Source organism: Ylistrum balloti, unplaced genomic scaffold (genome assembly GCF_031769215.1).
Source record: "Ylistrum balloti isolate Yb309-2 unplaced genomic scaffold, AGI_CSIRO_Ybal_v1 Utg369886, whole genome shotgun sequence".
NCBI classification, from domain to species: Eukaryota; Metazoa; Mollusca; class Bivalvia; order Pectinida; family Pectinidae; genus Ylistrum; species Ylistrum balloti.
This window is the reverse complement of record NW_026782021.1, coordinates 24,269-41,567: the sequence shown is the minus strand read 5'-3', so window position 1 is coordinate 41,567 and position 17,299 is coordinate 24,269. Positions and strand designations below refer to the sequence as shown.

At 38.7% G+C, this 17,299-nt stretch overlaps 1 protein-coding gene across 1 annotated transcript in view; it reads right to left on the bottom strand.

The window, feature by feature from the left end:
- LOC132546348 (uncharacterized) overlaps window positions 1-17,299 on the bottom strand; it is a 104,950-nt gene that overhangs the window by 65,708 nt on the left and 21,943 nt on the right. The window contains exons 17-21 of the mRNA XM_060210061.1: window positions 15,796-15,898; window positions 15,002-15,173; window positions 13,905-14,125; window positions 12,653-12,846; window positions 8,392-8,487 (exon numbers count right to left, since the gene is read on the bottom strand). Coding sequence (XP_060066044.1) covers window positions 8,392-8,487; window positions 12,653-12,846; window positions 13,905-14,125; window positions 15,002-15,173; window positions 15,796-15,898 — 786 coding nt within the window. The remainder of the gene's footprint in view (window positions 1-8,391; window positions 8,488-12,652; window positions 12,847-13,904; window positions 14,126-15,001; window positions 15,174-15,795; window positions 15,899-17,299) is intronic.

Here is a 17,299-nt window from a genome sequence, read left to right as displayed (position 1 = left end):
AATTGTGTCATAAGAAACAAGCACCTGTTGAAAAAGTTCTTTTATGCGATGCAGTATGCTATTCAGACTGCACAACACTGACAGAAAGACTTTGACAATAATCTGATTTCAATATGGATCATTTTCATGGTATAACAGAGAAAAAGCGAGCTGTTATCATTAATACAAGGCATACCTCTCATGCCATTCAAGTCTGCCATATATTACCTGATCCCAACCTGTCACAAGCCATACACCTGGCAAATTGAATTGGACAAAGATAAAAGTGAGAGGATAAAAGTGATTGGCCGTGATAATGCATGCTCGTTACCACACCAGGAAAAATACAGGTGAGGTAACAAGGCATCAGGTGCACAGCTCTTCAACGTTTATCAAATTGTAGGTGCCATATTTTGAGTAATGTAATGCAAACGGAATATAAAAATGTTGCATAGGCCTTCCAAGGGTGGATACTGCCAGTATTCTGATGACCTTGGGGGGTTCTCATGACCTTGGGTTACACAGTTCACTTTCACACCTGCATGGAAGGTAAAACAGGTGTGCATATCTCTCGGCCGTCTCAGGTGTTTCTCAGGTGGGAGTCCTGACAATCCAGACCAACAAAACTGTCCTCACATTCCAAAATAAACGCAGGATACCTACTTACATTCAGGTATAAAGTGTCACACTATGTTTCAATTCAAGGCCCTAACTTATTGTAAATGGGCACAAGATAAAAATCAGGTATGAATAGCTGATCTTACAGGTTAATGAGGTATGGAAAAAGAAGCGAGGCGTGGAGGGACACAGTGAGTGAGAGGACAAACCAACACCTCACCTGGACTAAATGAATGAATGTTGAAGTGTATTATTGCAAATCATACACAATAAAGGTCAAATTTTACATGCTTCATTTTCATAAGGATGACAGCTATAATTTAGCTCCAAGAAAACATTTTTCCTTTTTTTATCTACCAAAAAACAGAATACACTTCCAAACCTTTGATATGTAACAAAGATGTAATTCATGCGACATAAAAGTAAAAGAATCAACAGACAATGTCTAAGTGTTGAATGACACTGCACGGGAATCATTTGTTAAAATTCTTTAATGTTTTCTTAAGTTTAATTTGCATGACAGAATAGAACCAAACAAAAGTACCAAGTCACAGAGGACAATATGAATATAGAGCACAGGTGTTCATTCAGTCAAGAAGGCAGAAAAAAATAAAACTAAATTAAGGACAAGCATAAATAAATCTGCAAAGGACAGTCATTCAAATATCACCGAAAGACAAACCAAGAAACATCATCCAAGGACAGAGCCGAGAACATCACAAAAATATTACAAAAGGACAGATACAATAATATCACCTTCATATAAAAAAAATATCACCTTATAACAAACAAGCCATATCACCAAGATTTTCAGTCCATGCTCATCAAGGGTATTTACAGTTTTCACCTGTGTTTTATATTTCTGAATCTACTTCTTTTTTCTGTGGAAACAGTGGTAATCTTACTGTATGTGTATGTATTTAGAGATCTTTGCTGAGTAATCAGAAAAAACAAGGTTTTCATATTATAATTTTGAATATATACATGTAAAGTATCATTTAATATTCTTAACAGTGCTAGGTCTTCAAAGTGTTTAGAACAAACATACTGAGCATTGTTGAACCAATACATGTCTGCTTGATGTTGCCTCTACCAGCCCCAAATAGCCTTTAAATATATACCACTTGACTTTGATTTGATATAAAACCCTTAACTTCAATGCTATCCGTATACACACAACACAAAAAAAAAATTAATAAATAAATAAACTTAATAAAAACAACGAAGATTAAAAATTAGTAAGAAAAAAATACATCTCTCAATATTGCCGTCCAGGACTCAATGAAATGTATGATATTAAGATTATAAACCAGATCTTTTTATAATGCATTTACTTGCTAAATGTGAGTTAAAATCACAATCCAGCTCTGAGAAATGGACTGTGAACAGCGGATTTCTTTCATTTTATTTTAAGTTCAACAGCAATAACACATACATCTTATAACTAATACAACTACAGCTCATATTTCAGTTCAACATCTCATGTCGCTCAGAGCAAATGAAAGTAAACTTAATATTTCTATGATTCTTAAGAAAATTAGCAGAAACTAGTTACTTCTTGAAATGTTTTAAGTTTGAGGGCCATTGATTTGAACCAAACAGCAACTTGACTATCATCTTTTCATCATACAACTTAATAAATTTCAATTCAATTATCTCAAACTGCTTAAGAGTGTAGTAGTGGAAACACAGCATGACTAAATGATGGCTAGTAGCAACAATATTTGCTCATGTCATAAAAAAGGTGGGGCATAGAGCAAAGAAATTACTCTATCAAACACAAAGATCAGGATGAGAAAGTTATATTTGACCAGTGGTTCCTATCACACAGTCACATAATAAATTTCCTTTCAATATCAGTTAGGCATTATTGGGGAAAAAACAAGGCCCAATGAGCCTGAAGCATTCAGCTGTTCTGGAGCTTCAGAAAAAGATCATGTTAAATAGTCAATTTCTCCCAACCTGAAAGCACATTCTCAAGTATACTGCTACCGAACAACAAAAATCATGACCCAGTGCCTATAGGGTAGTAAAAAGAAGCTTTTTAAATATTCTAAGACATCTGACACCTGTGACCTTGGAAGCTGGTTAAGGTTATATATCCCATCATGCAGCAGGCCCAATGTCAGCACCCTAAGACTTCTAGTTGCTCAGAAATTGTTTGAAGACTTCATGACATCTGATCTCTGTGATCTTGAAAATAGGTCAAGGTCATTCATTTAATTATTTTTAGTTATTAAAAAGAGGTTGTTTTAAGGTTAAAGTTGGTGCTAGATATCAAACCAAGACATAAACTCACTTGCTCTAGGGCAGTGAACTAAAAAATTGAAATCAGAGGATAGACAGACAGATCGGTAGAAAAACACTACAACCCTCAAATACTTAAAAAAATTTCAGTATGAGAATGTCAGTAGAATTCCATGTACAAAATACATCTTCAAGAAATATTTAATTAGTCACTTCATAATGTAATAATTCTTTATTGATTAAAGTACTGTTCTCTGGTGCTTTAGATTTGAAGAAAAATTAATGACACCTCTTCTGAGTCTTAATGTTTTTTCACATGCAGTTAAAAAGTTCAACAAGTAAACTTGTATTACCTCTAGTGTTATATGTTGAAAACTTTTAAAACAGAATGCTATCCACAGTGCCTCTTCTTTTTAAACAGTAATATAGTATTTACTAATTTGTAGAAGATTTATCACAATTATAAATCGTTTAAGCTATAAGTCCCTGTGGGATAGACATTAAGAGATCCTATTTCTCAGTTACAGTTGCTCACATAGCTTCAAATCCTTTTCTGATTTATGGTAGCTTTTTGCGACTGTCAGTTTTTTAAAACATATTTTGCCTGTAATCAAAAGATAAAATTAGAGTTTTTTCATCATCAGACATGTCTGAATGTTGGGCATATTATCTGGTTTTGATCCCACCCGCATCTGGGTGGGTCAACAGTGATCTGGCCAGAGATAGTAGCCATTAATCATGCTGTGCCACAGGGCTGGCCCATCCTGCTCTACACACAACCTTCTGTCAATAGGCCATATAGCATTTAAGTACATAACTAGCTCAATGTTTTAATGGATAAAGAACTAAATGCCAAATGTCTGCAGGAGAGAGCAATCAAAAGGCCATTTATTTTTCATTATGATAAGCAAAATATGACTATGCCCTGCTAGCTATCAAAGTGTACTCTACATCTTGAGGTAGGATATGTCCAGTTCTGTACATCTTTTGATGGGCAATGCCCAGTTCACTAGATCTAAAATGGATAGTGTCAAACATTCTCTAGATATTGGGAGTAGGACATATCCCTAAATCTTAAAGTGATTAGTATCCCATATCAAGATCACAAGATAGACAGGCCTTTAAATCTGAGATAGATTTGCCACAAAATAGATCATGTGGTATCCTGGCCTCCAGTTCTAAGATGGTTATTCTACACACTAGATCCGGAAATGTCTGGACCTTAAGTTCTAAGATAGATGTACCTCACAAGATACTGGGGTGTCTATGCCTCTAGATCTAAGATAGATGTGCCAAACTATATCCTTAGGTTACCAGACCTCTAGTTCTAAAATGAAAGTGTCCACTAGATCATGCGGTATCAAGGCCAACAAATCTAAGATGTGCCACACTAGATCTAGAGGTGCTCTGGACTCTAGATCTAAGATAAATGTGCCACACACTAGATCTATAGGTGCTCTGGGCTCTAGATCTAAGATAGATGTGCCACACACTAGATCTATAGGTGCTCTGGACTCTACATCTAAGATAGACGTGCCACACTAGATGTAGAGGTGCTCTGGACTCTAGATCTAAGATAGATGTGCCACACACTAGATCTATAGGTGCTCTGGACTCGAGATCTAAGATAGATGTGCCACACTAGATGTAGAGGTGCTCTGGACTCTAGATCTAAGATAGATGTGCCACACTAGATCTAGAGGTGCTCTGGACTCTAGATCTAAGATAGATGTGCCACACACTAGATCTATAGGTGCTCTGGACTCTAGATCTAAGACAGATGTGCCACACTAGATGTAGAGGTGCTCTGGACTCTAGATCTAAGATAGATGTGCCACACACTAGGTCTAGAGGTGCTCTGGACACTAGACCTAAGATAGATGTGCCACACTAGATGTAGAGGTGTTCTGGACTCTAGATCTAAGATAGATGTGCCACACTAGATCTAGAGGTGCTCTGGACTCTAGATCTAAGATAGATGTGCCACACACTAGATCTAGAGGTGCAATGGCTTCTAGATCTAAGATAGATGTGCCACACACTAGGTCTAGAGGTGCTCTGGACACTAGACCTAAGATAGATGTGCCACACTAGATGTAGAGGTGCTCTGGACATTAGATCTAAGATAGATGTGCCACACACTAGATCTAGAGGTGTTCTGGACTCTAGGTCTAAGATAGATGTGCCACACACTAGATGTTGAGGTGCTCTGGACTCTTTATCTAAGACAGATGTGCCACACACTAGATCTAGAGGTACTTTGGACTCTAGATCTAAGATAGATGTGCCACACACTTGATCTAGAGGTGCAATGGCTTCTAGATCAAAAATTGATGTTCTACACACTACACCCTGAGGTATCCAGACCTTTTAATCTAAGACAGATATGCTACACACAAGATCTTGAGGTCTTAGTTACATATATGTCACAATACACCCTGAGGTGTCCAGACCTCTAGATCTTACATAGATGTGCCATACATTAAATTCTTAAGTATTCAGACTTCTAGGTCTCAGATAATTGTGCCACACTATATATAGCTTGATGCTGTGACCTTTGGGTCTTGGTGAGCTGTGGAACTATTCTGTAGATCCTGAGGTGGGCAGTGAACAATTCTCTAGATCCTGATGTGGGCAATGAACAATTCTCTAGATCCTTATGTGGGCTGTGAACAATTCTCTAGATCCTGATGTGGGCAGTGAACAATTCTCTAGATCCTGATGTGGGCTGTGAACAATTCTCTAGATCCTGATGAGGGCAGTGAACAATTCTCTAGATCCTGATGTGGGCAGTGAACAATTCTCTAGATCCTTATGTGGGCAGTGAACAATTCTCTAGATCCTGATGTGGGCTGTGAGCAGTGAACAATTCTCTAGATCCTGATGTGGGCTGTGAACAATTCTCTAGATCCTGATGTGGGCAGTGAACAATTCTCTAGATCCTGATGTGGGCTGTGAACAATTCTCTAGATCCTGATGTGGGCAGTGAACAATTCTCTAGATCCTGATGTGGGCAGTGAACATTTCTCTAGATCCTGATGTGGGCAGTGAACAATTCTCTAGATCCTGATGTGGGCAGTGAACAATTCTCTAGATCCTGATGTGGGCAGTGAACAATTCTCTAGATCCTGATGTGGGCAGTGAACAATTCTCTAGATCCTGATGTGGGCAGTGAACATTTCTCTAGATCCTTATGTGGGCAGTGAACAATTCTCTAGATCCTGATGTGGGCAGTGAACAATTCTCTAGATCCTGATGTGGGCAGTGAACAATTCTCTAGATCCTGATGTGGGCAGTGAACAATTCTCTAGATCCTGATGTGGGCAGTGAACAATTCTCTAGATCCTTATGTGGGCTGTAAACAATTCTCTAGATCCTGATGTGGGCAGTGAACAATTCTCTAGATCCTGATGTGGGCTGTGAACAATTCTCTAGATCCTGATGAGGGCAGTGAACAATTCTCTAGATCCTGATGTGGGCAGTGAACAATTCTCTAGATCCTTATGTGGGCAGTGAACAATTCTCTAGATCCTGATGTGGGCAGTGAACATTTATCTAGATCCTGATGTGGGCAGTGAACAATTCTCTAGATCCTGACGTGGGCAGTGAACAATTCTCTAGATCCTGATGTGGGCAGTGAACAATTCTCTAGATCCTGATGTGGGCTGTGAACAATTCTCTAGATCCTGATGTGGGCAGTGAACAATTCTCTAGATCCTGATGTGGGCAGTGAACAATTCTCTAGATCCTGACGTGGGCAGTGAACAATTCTCTAGATCCTGATGTGGGCAGTGAACAATTCTCTAGATCCTGATGTGGGCAGTGAACAATTCTCTAGATCCTTATGTGGGCTGTGAACAATTCTCTAGATCCTGATGTGGGCAGTGAACAATTCTCTAGATCCTGATGTGGGCAGTGAACAATTCTCTAGATCCTGATGTGGGCTGTGAACAATTCTCTAGATCCTTATGTGGGCAGTGAACAATTCTCTAGATCCTGATGTGGGCAGTGAACATTTCTCTAGATCCTGATGTGGGCAGTGAACAATTCTCCAGATCCTGATGTGGGCAGTGAACAATTCTCTAGATCCTGATGTGGGCAGTGAACAATTCTCTAGATCCTGATGTGGGCAGTGAACATTTCTTCCTCAGTGAACAATTCTCTAGATCCTGACGTGGGCAGTGAACAATTCTCTAGATCCTGATGTGGGCAGTGAACAATTCTCTAGATCCTGACGTGGGCAGTGAACAATTCTCTAGATCCTGATGTGGGCAGTGAACAATTCTCTAGATCCTGATGTGGGCTGTGAACAATTCTCTAGATCCTGATGTGGGCAGTGAACAATTCTCTAGATCCTGATGTGGGCAGTGAACAATTCTCTAGATCCTGTAAGGAGTTTCTAGCATACCTGGTAGTATACCTTACTTGACTATAATCCACTAAAGAAATGTTGCAATGTAACATACCTATTGATGAGGGGTATTTCTTAGTGACCTCATTCAAACATATTCCTACTTGGCCTGGTCATCAACATCATTAAAATATACACCTAATGATATTAGGTAAAACTTACAATATTATCCTCAGAAAGGAATCAGTCAGATATAGGGAATCATTTGTAACCAGTTTGATTATGTGATCATTCAGATTCAATCTTTGTATTATATTTTCCATAATACTAACATACCCTATTTGGTTTAACTGAATTAATTACAGGTTTATGGAAGTCACAATCCGGAATAAAATGATGAATCTAAAGGTGAGAGAATACAAAAAAAGGTTGAGAAATCACAGAGAAATTTCATAAAAATTGAATATTTCTTAACCTTTGTATAATTGTGTCCCCTGAATATTCATCAAGGTCTAATAGAGGCAAAATGGTATGACTAAAGATATGATCAGGAGTCCCAGGTTTGGGACTGTACTATGTCCTGCCAGATACAGCTATCATGCTTCTGACTTTGTATCTTGTTGTACTCTTCTGAACCACATCTTATTTTGTTGAACTGCAAAACTATTTGAACCAGTATAATATGTCTACATAAAAAAAATTAATATGATTCCTGATTTAGAAGTGTTTGAAATTTTCAATTTACTAGTGAAGAAGAGAATGAAGTAGTGAGAATGAACTAAGGAATTACCATCTATACTGATTTGCCTGTATCGGACGTTGGATCTTTTTTCTGTTGTATTATGTGAAGAACAATAAAGAGTATACTTTCAGGTCACAGGAATATAATTGACTGCCAATTAATTATTCTACTAAGTTTTGTAACTTTACTTTTTGAAGTGCCTTTGCTAACTTTCCCCTTTATCAAGGTAAAAATTAAGCTCCTACATTTAAGTTATAATAATGAATTAAGAGCTAATGTGTTAAGACTTCACTCACAACTAATACGATGTCTCCCAGGCAATAAGACTCATGGAGAAGCTTGCAGTGTAAAAGACATCACAACTATCTGGCTATTTAAGATGTCAATAATTTCAAAATAAAAGGGAGAGTACCCAAACAATCAACATGGAAAATGTAAAAAAGCTTCTGCGTACCATGCCTATGGAGATTTGTCGGGCAAAGGACAGCAGGTCCGTGGGACCAAGGAGATCTGCATCCCTGTTGACATAGCCTTGCTGTGTGTGGTCCCGCTGCAAACAAATTACCACAATCATAATTGAATCACCAATATCTCTCCACAACAAAAGGCTCATCTATGTTAAATGTATTACACAATGTCCAATGTTTGGTCTGAATAAAAGTTTTCCCAGCGATCAGGTTTCTATACAACCGACAAATTTACTTATCAGATTTAAAGTAAATGTTTCTTAGGTGGAATAGAGATTGATATGGAAGATGAAGGAATAGATAATAAATAAAAGCACTCTAACATGTTATTATACAAATGCACATATTGTATGAAGTACAAGCAAATAGATTCAATATACACTAAGCTTGCAGGAGTTGTTTCCCTTTGTCTTCAACCTAAACAGCAATATAATTTGAAAGTATTTCAGATAAATTGGTCCCAAATAAAAAGGCAGCATTTTTCTATCTGTTTAATAATACAAAAGTTAAAGATAATGGCAAATCTGTAAGACCATATAATCTTCAAATAATAAGCTTGTCAGTGTATCAAAGTGAGATATAAAGTATGGGTTATGTATCACTAAAGAGTGCATGTAGAGCTGGTCTATATTAGAGAACAGTTGGATGTAATTCTGATCTGAGTAGGGTGGGACGTGATACTGGTCTGTATCAGAGAAGGGTGGGATGTGATACTGGTCTGTATCAGAGTAGGGTGGGACATGATACTGGTCTGTATCAGAGAAGGGTGGGATGTGATACTGGTCTGTATCAGAGTAGGGTGGGATGTGATACTGGTCTGTATCAGAGTAAGGTGGGATGTGATACTGGTCTGTATCAGAGTAAGGTGGGATGTGATACTGGTCTGTATCAGAGTAAGGTGGGATGTGATACTGGTCTGTATCAGAGTAGGGTGGGATGTGATACTGGTCTGTATCAGAGTAGGGTGGGATGTGATACTGGTCTGTATCAGAGTAGGGTGGGATGTGATACTGGTCTGTATCAGAGAAGGGTGGGATGTGATACTGGTCTGTATCAGAGTAGGGTGGGATGTGATACTGGTCTGTATCAGAGTAGGGTGGGATGTGATACTGGTCTGTATCAGAGTAAGGTGGGATGTGATACTGGTCTGTATCAGAGTAAGGTGGAATGTGATACTGGTCTGTATCAGAGTAGGGTGGAATGTGATACTGGTCTGTATCAGAGTAGGGTGGGATGTGATACTGGTCTGTATCAGAGAAGGGTGGGATGTGATACTGGTCTGTATCAGAGTAAGGTGGGATGTGATACTGGTCTGTATCAGAGTAGGGTGGGATGTGATACTGGTCTGTATCAGAGTAGGATGGGATGTGATAGTGTCTGTATCAGAGAAGGCTGGGATGTGATACTGGTCTGTATCTGAGTAGGGTGGGATGTGATACTGGTCTGTATCAGAGTAGGGTGGGATGTGATACTGGTCTGTATCAGAGTAGGGTGGGATGTGATACTGGTCTGTATCAGAGTAGGGTGGGATGTGATACTGGTCTGTATCAGAGTAGGGTGGGATGTGATACTGGTCTGTATCAGAGTAGGGTGGGATGTGATACTGGTCTGTATCAGAGTAGGGTGGGATGTGATACTGGTCTGTATCAGAGAAGGGTGGGATGTGATACTGGTCTGTATCAGAGTAGGGTGGGATGTGATACTGGTCTGTATCAGAGTGGGATGTGATACTGGTCTGTATCAGAGTAAGGTGGGATGTGATACTGGTCTGTATCAGAGTAGGGGGGGATGTGATACTGGTCTGTATCAGAGTAGGGTGGGATGTGATACTGGTCTGTATCAGAGTAGGGTGGAATGTGATACTGGTCTGTATCAGAGTAGGCTGGAATGTGATACTGGTCTGTATCAGAGTAAGGTGGGATGTGATACTGGTCTGTATCAGAGTAAGGTGGAATGTGATACTGGTCTGTATCAGAGTAGGGTGGGATGTGATACTGGTCTGTATCAGAGTAGGGTGGGATGTGATACTGGTCTGTATCAGAGTTGGGTGGGATGTGATACTGGTCTGTATCAGAGTAGGGTGGGATGGTGTATCAGAGTATGGTGGGATGTGATACTGGTCTGTATCAGAGTAGGGTGGGATGTGATACTGGTCTGTATCAGAGTAGGGTGGGATGTGATACTGGTCTGTATCAGAGTAGGGTGGGATGTGATACTGGTCTGTATCAGAGTAGGGTGGGATGTGATACTGGTCTGTATCAGAGTAAGGTGGGATGTGATACTGGTCTGTATCAGAGTAGGGTGGGATGTGATACTGGTCTGTATCAGAGTAGGGTGGGATGTGATACTGGTCTGTATCAGAGTAGGGTGGAATGTGATACTGGTCTGTATCAGAGTAGGATGGGATGTGATAGTGGTCTGTATCAGAGTAGGATGGGATGTGATACTGGTCTGTATCAGAGTAGGGTGGAATGTGATACTGGTCTGTATCAGAGTAGGGTGGGATGTGATACTGGTCTGTATCAGAGTAAGGTGGGATGTGATACTGGTCTGTATCAGAGTGGGATGTGATACTGGTCTGTATCAGAGAAGGGTGGGATGTGATACTGGTCTGTATCAGAGTGGGATGTGATACTGGTCTGTATCAGAGTGGGATGTGATACTGGTCTGTATCAGAGTAGGGTGGGATGTGATACTGGTCTGTATCAGAGTGGGATGTGATACTGGTCTGTATCAGTGTGTGGGATGTGATACTGGTCTGTATCAGAGTAGGGTGGGATGTGATACTGGTCTGTATCAGGTAGGGTGGGATGTGATACTGGTCTGTATCAGAGTAGGGTGGGATGTGATACTGGTCTGTATCAGAGTAGGGTGGGATGTGATACTGGTCTGTATCAGAGTAGGGTGGGATGTGATACTGGTCTGTATCAGAGTGGGATGTGATACTGGTCTGTATCAGAGTAGGTGGGTTGTGATACTGGTCTGTATTGGAGTAGGGTGGGATGTGATAGTGTCTGTATCAGAGTAGGGTGGGACGTGATACTGATCTGTATCAGAGAAGGGTGGGACGTAATACTGGTCTGTATCAGAGTAGGGTGGGATGTGATACTGGTCTGTATCAGAGTATGGTGGTATGTGATACTGGTCTGTATCAGAGTAGGGTGGGTTGTGATACTGGTCTGTATCAGAGTAGGGTGGGATGTGATACTGGTCTGTATCAGAGTAGGGTGGAATGTGATACTGGTCTGTATCAGAGTAGGGTGGGATGTGATACTGGTCTGTATCAGAGTAGGGTGGAATGTGATACTGGTCTGTATCAGAGTAGGGTGGGATGTGATACTGGTCTGTATCAGAGTAGGGTGGGATGTGATACTGGTCTGTATCAGAGTAGGGTGGGATGTGATACTGGTCTGTATCAGGATCAGAGTAGGTGGGATGTGATACTGGTCTGTATCAGAGTAGGGTGGGATGTGATACTGGTCTGTATCAGAGTAGGGTGGTCTGTATCATGTGATATACTGGTCTGTATCAGAGTAGGGTGGGATGTGATACTGGTCTGTATCAGTATCAGTAGGGTGGGATGTGATACTGGTCTGTATCAGAGTAGGGTGGGATGTGATACTGGTCTGTATCAGAGTAGGGTGGGATGTGATACTGGTCTGTATCAGAGTAGGGTGGGATGTGATACTGGTCTGTATCAGAGTAGGGTGGGATGTGATACTGGTCTGTATCAGTATCAGAGTGGGATGTGATACTGGTCTGTATCTCTGTATCAGAGTAGGGTGGGATGTGATACTGGTCTGTATCTCTGTATCAGAGTAGGGTGGGATGTGATACTGGTCTGTATCTCTGTATCAGAGTAGGGTGTGATACTGGTCTGTATCTCTGTATCAGAGTAGGGTGGGATGTGATACTGGTCTGTATCTCTGTATCAGAGTAGGGTGGGATGTGATACTGGTCTGTATCAGAGTAGGGTGGGATGTGATACTGGTCTGTATCAGAGTCTGTATCAGAGTAGGGTGTGTGATACTGGTCTGTATCAGAGTAGGGTGGGAGTGATACTGGTCTGTAGGAGTGGGGTCTGTATCAGAGTAGGGTGTGATACTGGTCTGTATCTCTGTATCAGAGTAGGGTGGGATGTGATACTGGTCTGTATCTCTGTATCAGAGTAGGGTGGGACGTGATACTGGTCTGTATCAGAGTAGGGTGGGTTATCTATTTCTGATAACAGGAATTTCTATTTCTTACCTCCCTCATTGAATTCCTGATGGCCTTCAGATAGGACTGAAGGTCCCCATTGTGCATATGCTCCACCACGACACACACAGGATCACAGAGTGTACAGCATCCCAGCATGCTGACCACATTTGCATGGTAGCCAATCTTTTTCATCAGAGCTATTTCTCGCAGAAAATCTCTCCTATGATAGCAGTCATCATCATCTAAAATGTCAGCAATGTTAAACTCTCAAAATAGTTCCAGCTGTAATATGTGACATGGAAGTTGGTACACTGGTCCATTTTTCTTTTTACTTTTGACTAATTTTTAAATCATCTTTTGATATATCATCAAGTTATTGAGTCAATTATACATAAACTCTTTCTAGAATAACAAAGTCATGTATATGTAGTCATTCAGGCAGATGATGAAAGACACACCTACTTGGAATCAATTAATATTGGAGCAACAAGGAAAATGAACTCATTCATAGTGAAAGACACTGTAACCCCACAAGGTCCTATATCTGAAGATTTGTGTAGTTAGATTAAAAGGATTTTGAAGACATACTTCAGAAAGAGTAAAATTTGTGATTTGGGGTATATGTTTCCATGGTGAAAGCATAAATAAGGAAATAACACTTTCTAGACTTCTTCTTAAGGCTGCAAGATTAATAAGCAGTGATCAGTAAAGTTATCCTAAATAGTTTTGGAAATAAGCTTGTGACTTACATTGGATTTCCATCCAAAGAAATAGTGATTGTGACAGTGAAATAACTTTCTAAGATCAGGTAAGATACACAAAGTACAGGGGAGATGATTTTGGTATTGACCTTAAATGGTTTTCTGACATTTTCTGCCATAAAAAAATAGATCAATTTCAATTAGTCAACTGTACGTGAGACGGTTATTTTCCTGAATGATGTACTTTTGTGTATTTAGTTTATATTTTGAAAATAAGTTGTTTCCTGTGATTGCCGACTGTTCTGTGATAACCAACCACATGGCCTTGTCTTAGTAATGCATACATGATTTACACTAAAATGTGAGCACAAATCATGAGGATTCAATTTGAGTACCATGTCAGTCATTATGAATGATGTGTTGTTTACCAGCTTTGACTTGTTTGTTTAAATTTAACGTCTGTATCTGTAATCAATTATGATGTAAATGTACTATATACATGTATGATAAATCATGATAAACAGTTGAACATCTGCTGCATATTTAGTGTAAATTTCCCTAACGCATAAATTTCCAAGTTTACTGTGGGTCTTTTTTACCTTTGAGCATTTTGATTGCCACAGATATTTCTGTTCCTTCTCTTCTAGCCTCCTGAGGTAAGGGAATGTTCCTGTTAGTAAGAAGACATCCACTAATGCGTCCTTTGGTGACCAATCCAAAAGCCCCTTGACCTAGAACAGGGCCCACCTTGATCCCGCTGTGAGGCAGTTCCCACATATCTGGTACAACTGCTGGTGTGAGTAAGGAAGATAAACTGGACCTAAGCAGTAGAGAAAACCATCACAAAGTATATTTAACATTTTATCACACAGACCTGGGTGATTAAAGACAACTGTCAAAATCAAAGTATCAAATATGATTATTACATTTTCAGTTTAATATCAAATACTGACTGATCTACAATTGATCATGTGTTATTCAATTTAACGTCAAATTGCACCCTATGACAGTGATAAAACATCATATTGCATGTTCGTCCAAGTGTTCTATGACATCGTGTAATTTTAGCCAATAAGACATGTCCAGCAAGCTGAACAAGAGTATAATAGGTTTTATCAAAGATGTTGTATACATGAAGTTGTGGTGAATATGACGGAATAAGATGCAATTTAAATGGTATGTTTTGCTGAAATGTAATAAAACATTAATGGCACTTTATTTTTGTCAATATGAGGATTTTGGCCTTAGTCGATATTTGTTATTTTTCTCCATTAATCTTCATCTTGACCTAAAGCAAGTGCCATAATTGTATAATATTAGAAATGATCTCAGAAATAATGATTTCACAACACAGTTATGTAATGGTCATTCAGACAGAGTGGCCTGGATCTTGTAAGAAGACTAAACACTTGTCAAGCAGATGAACCTATATAAGGGGAGATAACTTATCCAGAGAGTAACTTGTAAGATCATACCTGATGATAAGCCCACTGGTATATATAACTGTTCAGTTATAAGTCAATGCTATTTTATGGTCCTGTACTAAGCTCACCAAATATTTGTGATTATGAGTAAGAAGTGTTATGTTGAACCCTTGGACTTATATAGTTGGTAAGGCATGGTATATGGTTTAGTAATTTTGCATTATAAGTGGTAACAAGAAACAACATTGATATTATGAAATTGGGTCACTTACTGTGTGCGGAATATCTCATAGTTATTTACATCAGCCCCTAACTGTCCATGTAAATTTGGAAGTTTTTTACGCCTGTGAAGTTTCTTACGTATCCATGCTGCACTCATACAAGCCAAACAGACCACCGTAACAGCGAGGGCAACAATTAAAAAGTCCACCCAGCCATTGTTACCTGGTGACATGAAAAGAAAAACTATATTTCATGCTTGTCTGGTCATGGACTCAGATATAGTGGCAAGGTTGTCAAAATCATGAAGAGACAAAATAACATCACACTTAATTAAAAATTATTTTGCATTCTTTAATCAATAAATAACATTATAGAGGATTATGGGTATGATGGATTAAGCCTATCTTTAGTTGACCAGGATTTAATTCACTTGGAATATTATTCACTCTAGGATGAAAGATCTTAAGTCAAATGAAACGGTACATTTAGACTAATAATATGTATGAAGTACAGTTATCTCCCTTAATATTGCTGCAGTGCTACTATCAATATGTCAGCCAAATAAGGCCAATGGCATACATCAGAATACATTGTAAGGAATCCATAGGCAATTTTACCAGCAAATCAAAATGCATGTCTTTTTTTTTAAATTTAGTTAAAATGAATATATTTTTGTTGTAGACTTTAAAGAAAATAACATCAATATAACATTTTTTTCAGTATACTTTAATAAAAAATGCACTTTCTATCCTCCTACTTGTCTCACAGTATTTCCTTTTCTCATTCCTAACTTTTCCTACACATCCTTTTCTAACTCCAAGCACAGTATATAAAGTCTATCTACCTGTCTCAGTACTGAAATTGTCTTCCTGGAACTTGAAAATGTGTAGCTCAGTTTCATTCCAAACTTCATCTGACACATTCTCATTCACACCAACACTTCTGATCTGCAAACAGTTTTTATATTATCTTTTGAGAACGTATATTATGTCAAGACATGACAAAACATCCTTTAAGCTGTAATTCAATAAATTGATTGAATTTGAACACAAAAAAGATGAAGAAAATGAAATATTTATTTATATGAATGCAGAGTTTAAGTGTAAAATCAAGATACCTTTCCAAAACAAGCAGATAAGTCAATATGTGAAATTATCAACTGAAAAGTATTATAAAAAGTCAAGAATATTCACATGAATTTGTGAACATTATGCAAACCAGTAGTAGACTCTGAGGCTATGAAATATCTGTACCAGTAGGTGATGAGGCTCAGTAATTAAGAGGCTATGACCATGCAATACCAGTAGGTGAAAAAGAAACAATGAAATAAGCATATTGTAAGGTGACAAACACGCCATAAAATATGCATACTGTAAGGTGACAAACTGGCCATAAAATATGCATATAGAAGACATGAAATATGGATATGGTAAGGTGCCAACAAGAGGCCTAATGACCTTAATGGTCACCGAGATAAGCAATATTGAATATAAAGGTTAAAGGTTAGTTATGTCATGAAACAGAAATTGTGACACTGAATATAGTAAGCCAGTGTCAAGAAATGCATACCATCAAAACTGTCATCCTATACTAATAATTCTTACAAAGTCATTTCCAATGAGAAAAAAACCAACATTATGCTCAAAAATGCAATTTTTCTATGAAAATTAACATAAAGTATAAAAACACTTTCCCTAGAAGAAATATGAGACCCATTTTGGTAATTAAAGAACCTTAAGATGCTTTCATTCATACAGAACATCTGAATCTACCATACCTGGGTGTTGAGAAGAAGATTTTGAAATTGAAGTCAATTGAACCCCTTTTAGCTCTGCCAATCAGCCCCTGGAGGTCAGCCAGGATTAACATGGGCATACCGTCAAGCTGTCACTCATAATTCTAACTAAGTTTGAAAACTTTCAATGGAAATTAAACAAATTATGCTCAAAAAATCTAATTTTCCTATTTAAACTATAGTTAACTTTACCCCTTCCCACAGGGCAATGTGAGACCCTTGGGCCATGAAATTCACAATTTTGGTAAAGCACTTCAAGATGTTTCCATTCATAAAGAGTATTTGATTCTACCATATCTGGAGGTTGAGAAGAAGATTTTTAAAATCTGAGTCAATCTGACCACTTCTGGCCCCACTCCTCATGTCCCTGTGTGGTGGGGACTGTATCATTCACAATTTTGGTTCATCTTAGGCCATTGAAGACTTCTGTAGAATTTCATTGAAATCAGATCAGGAGTTTTTGAGAAGAAGTGAAAAAATGTTAAATTGTTTGTGGACGCAGATGCCAGATGAAGGTGAACGCAATAGGTTACAACGAGGCTTTGTCTCAGGT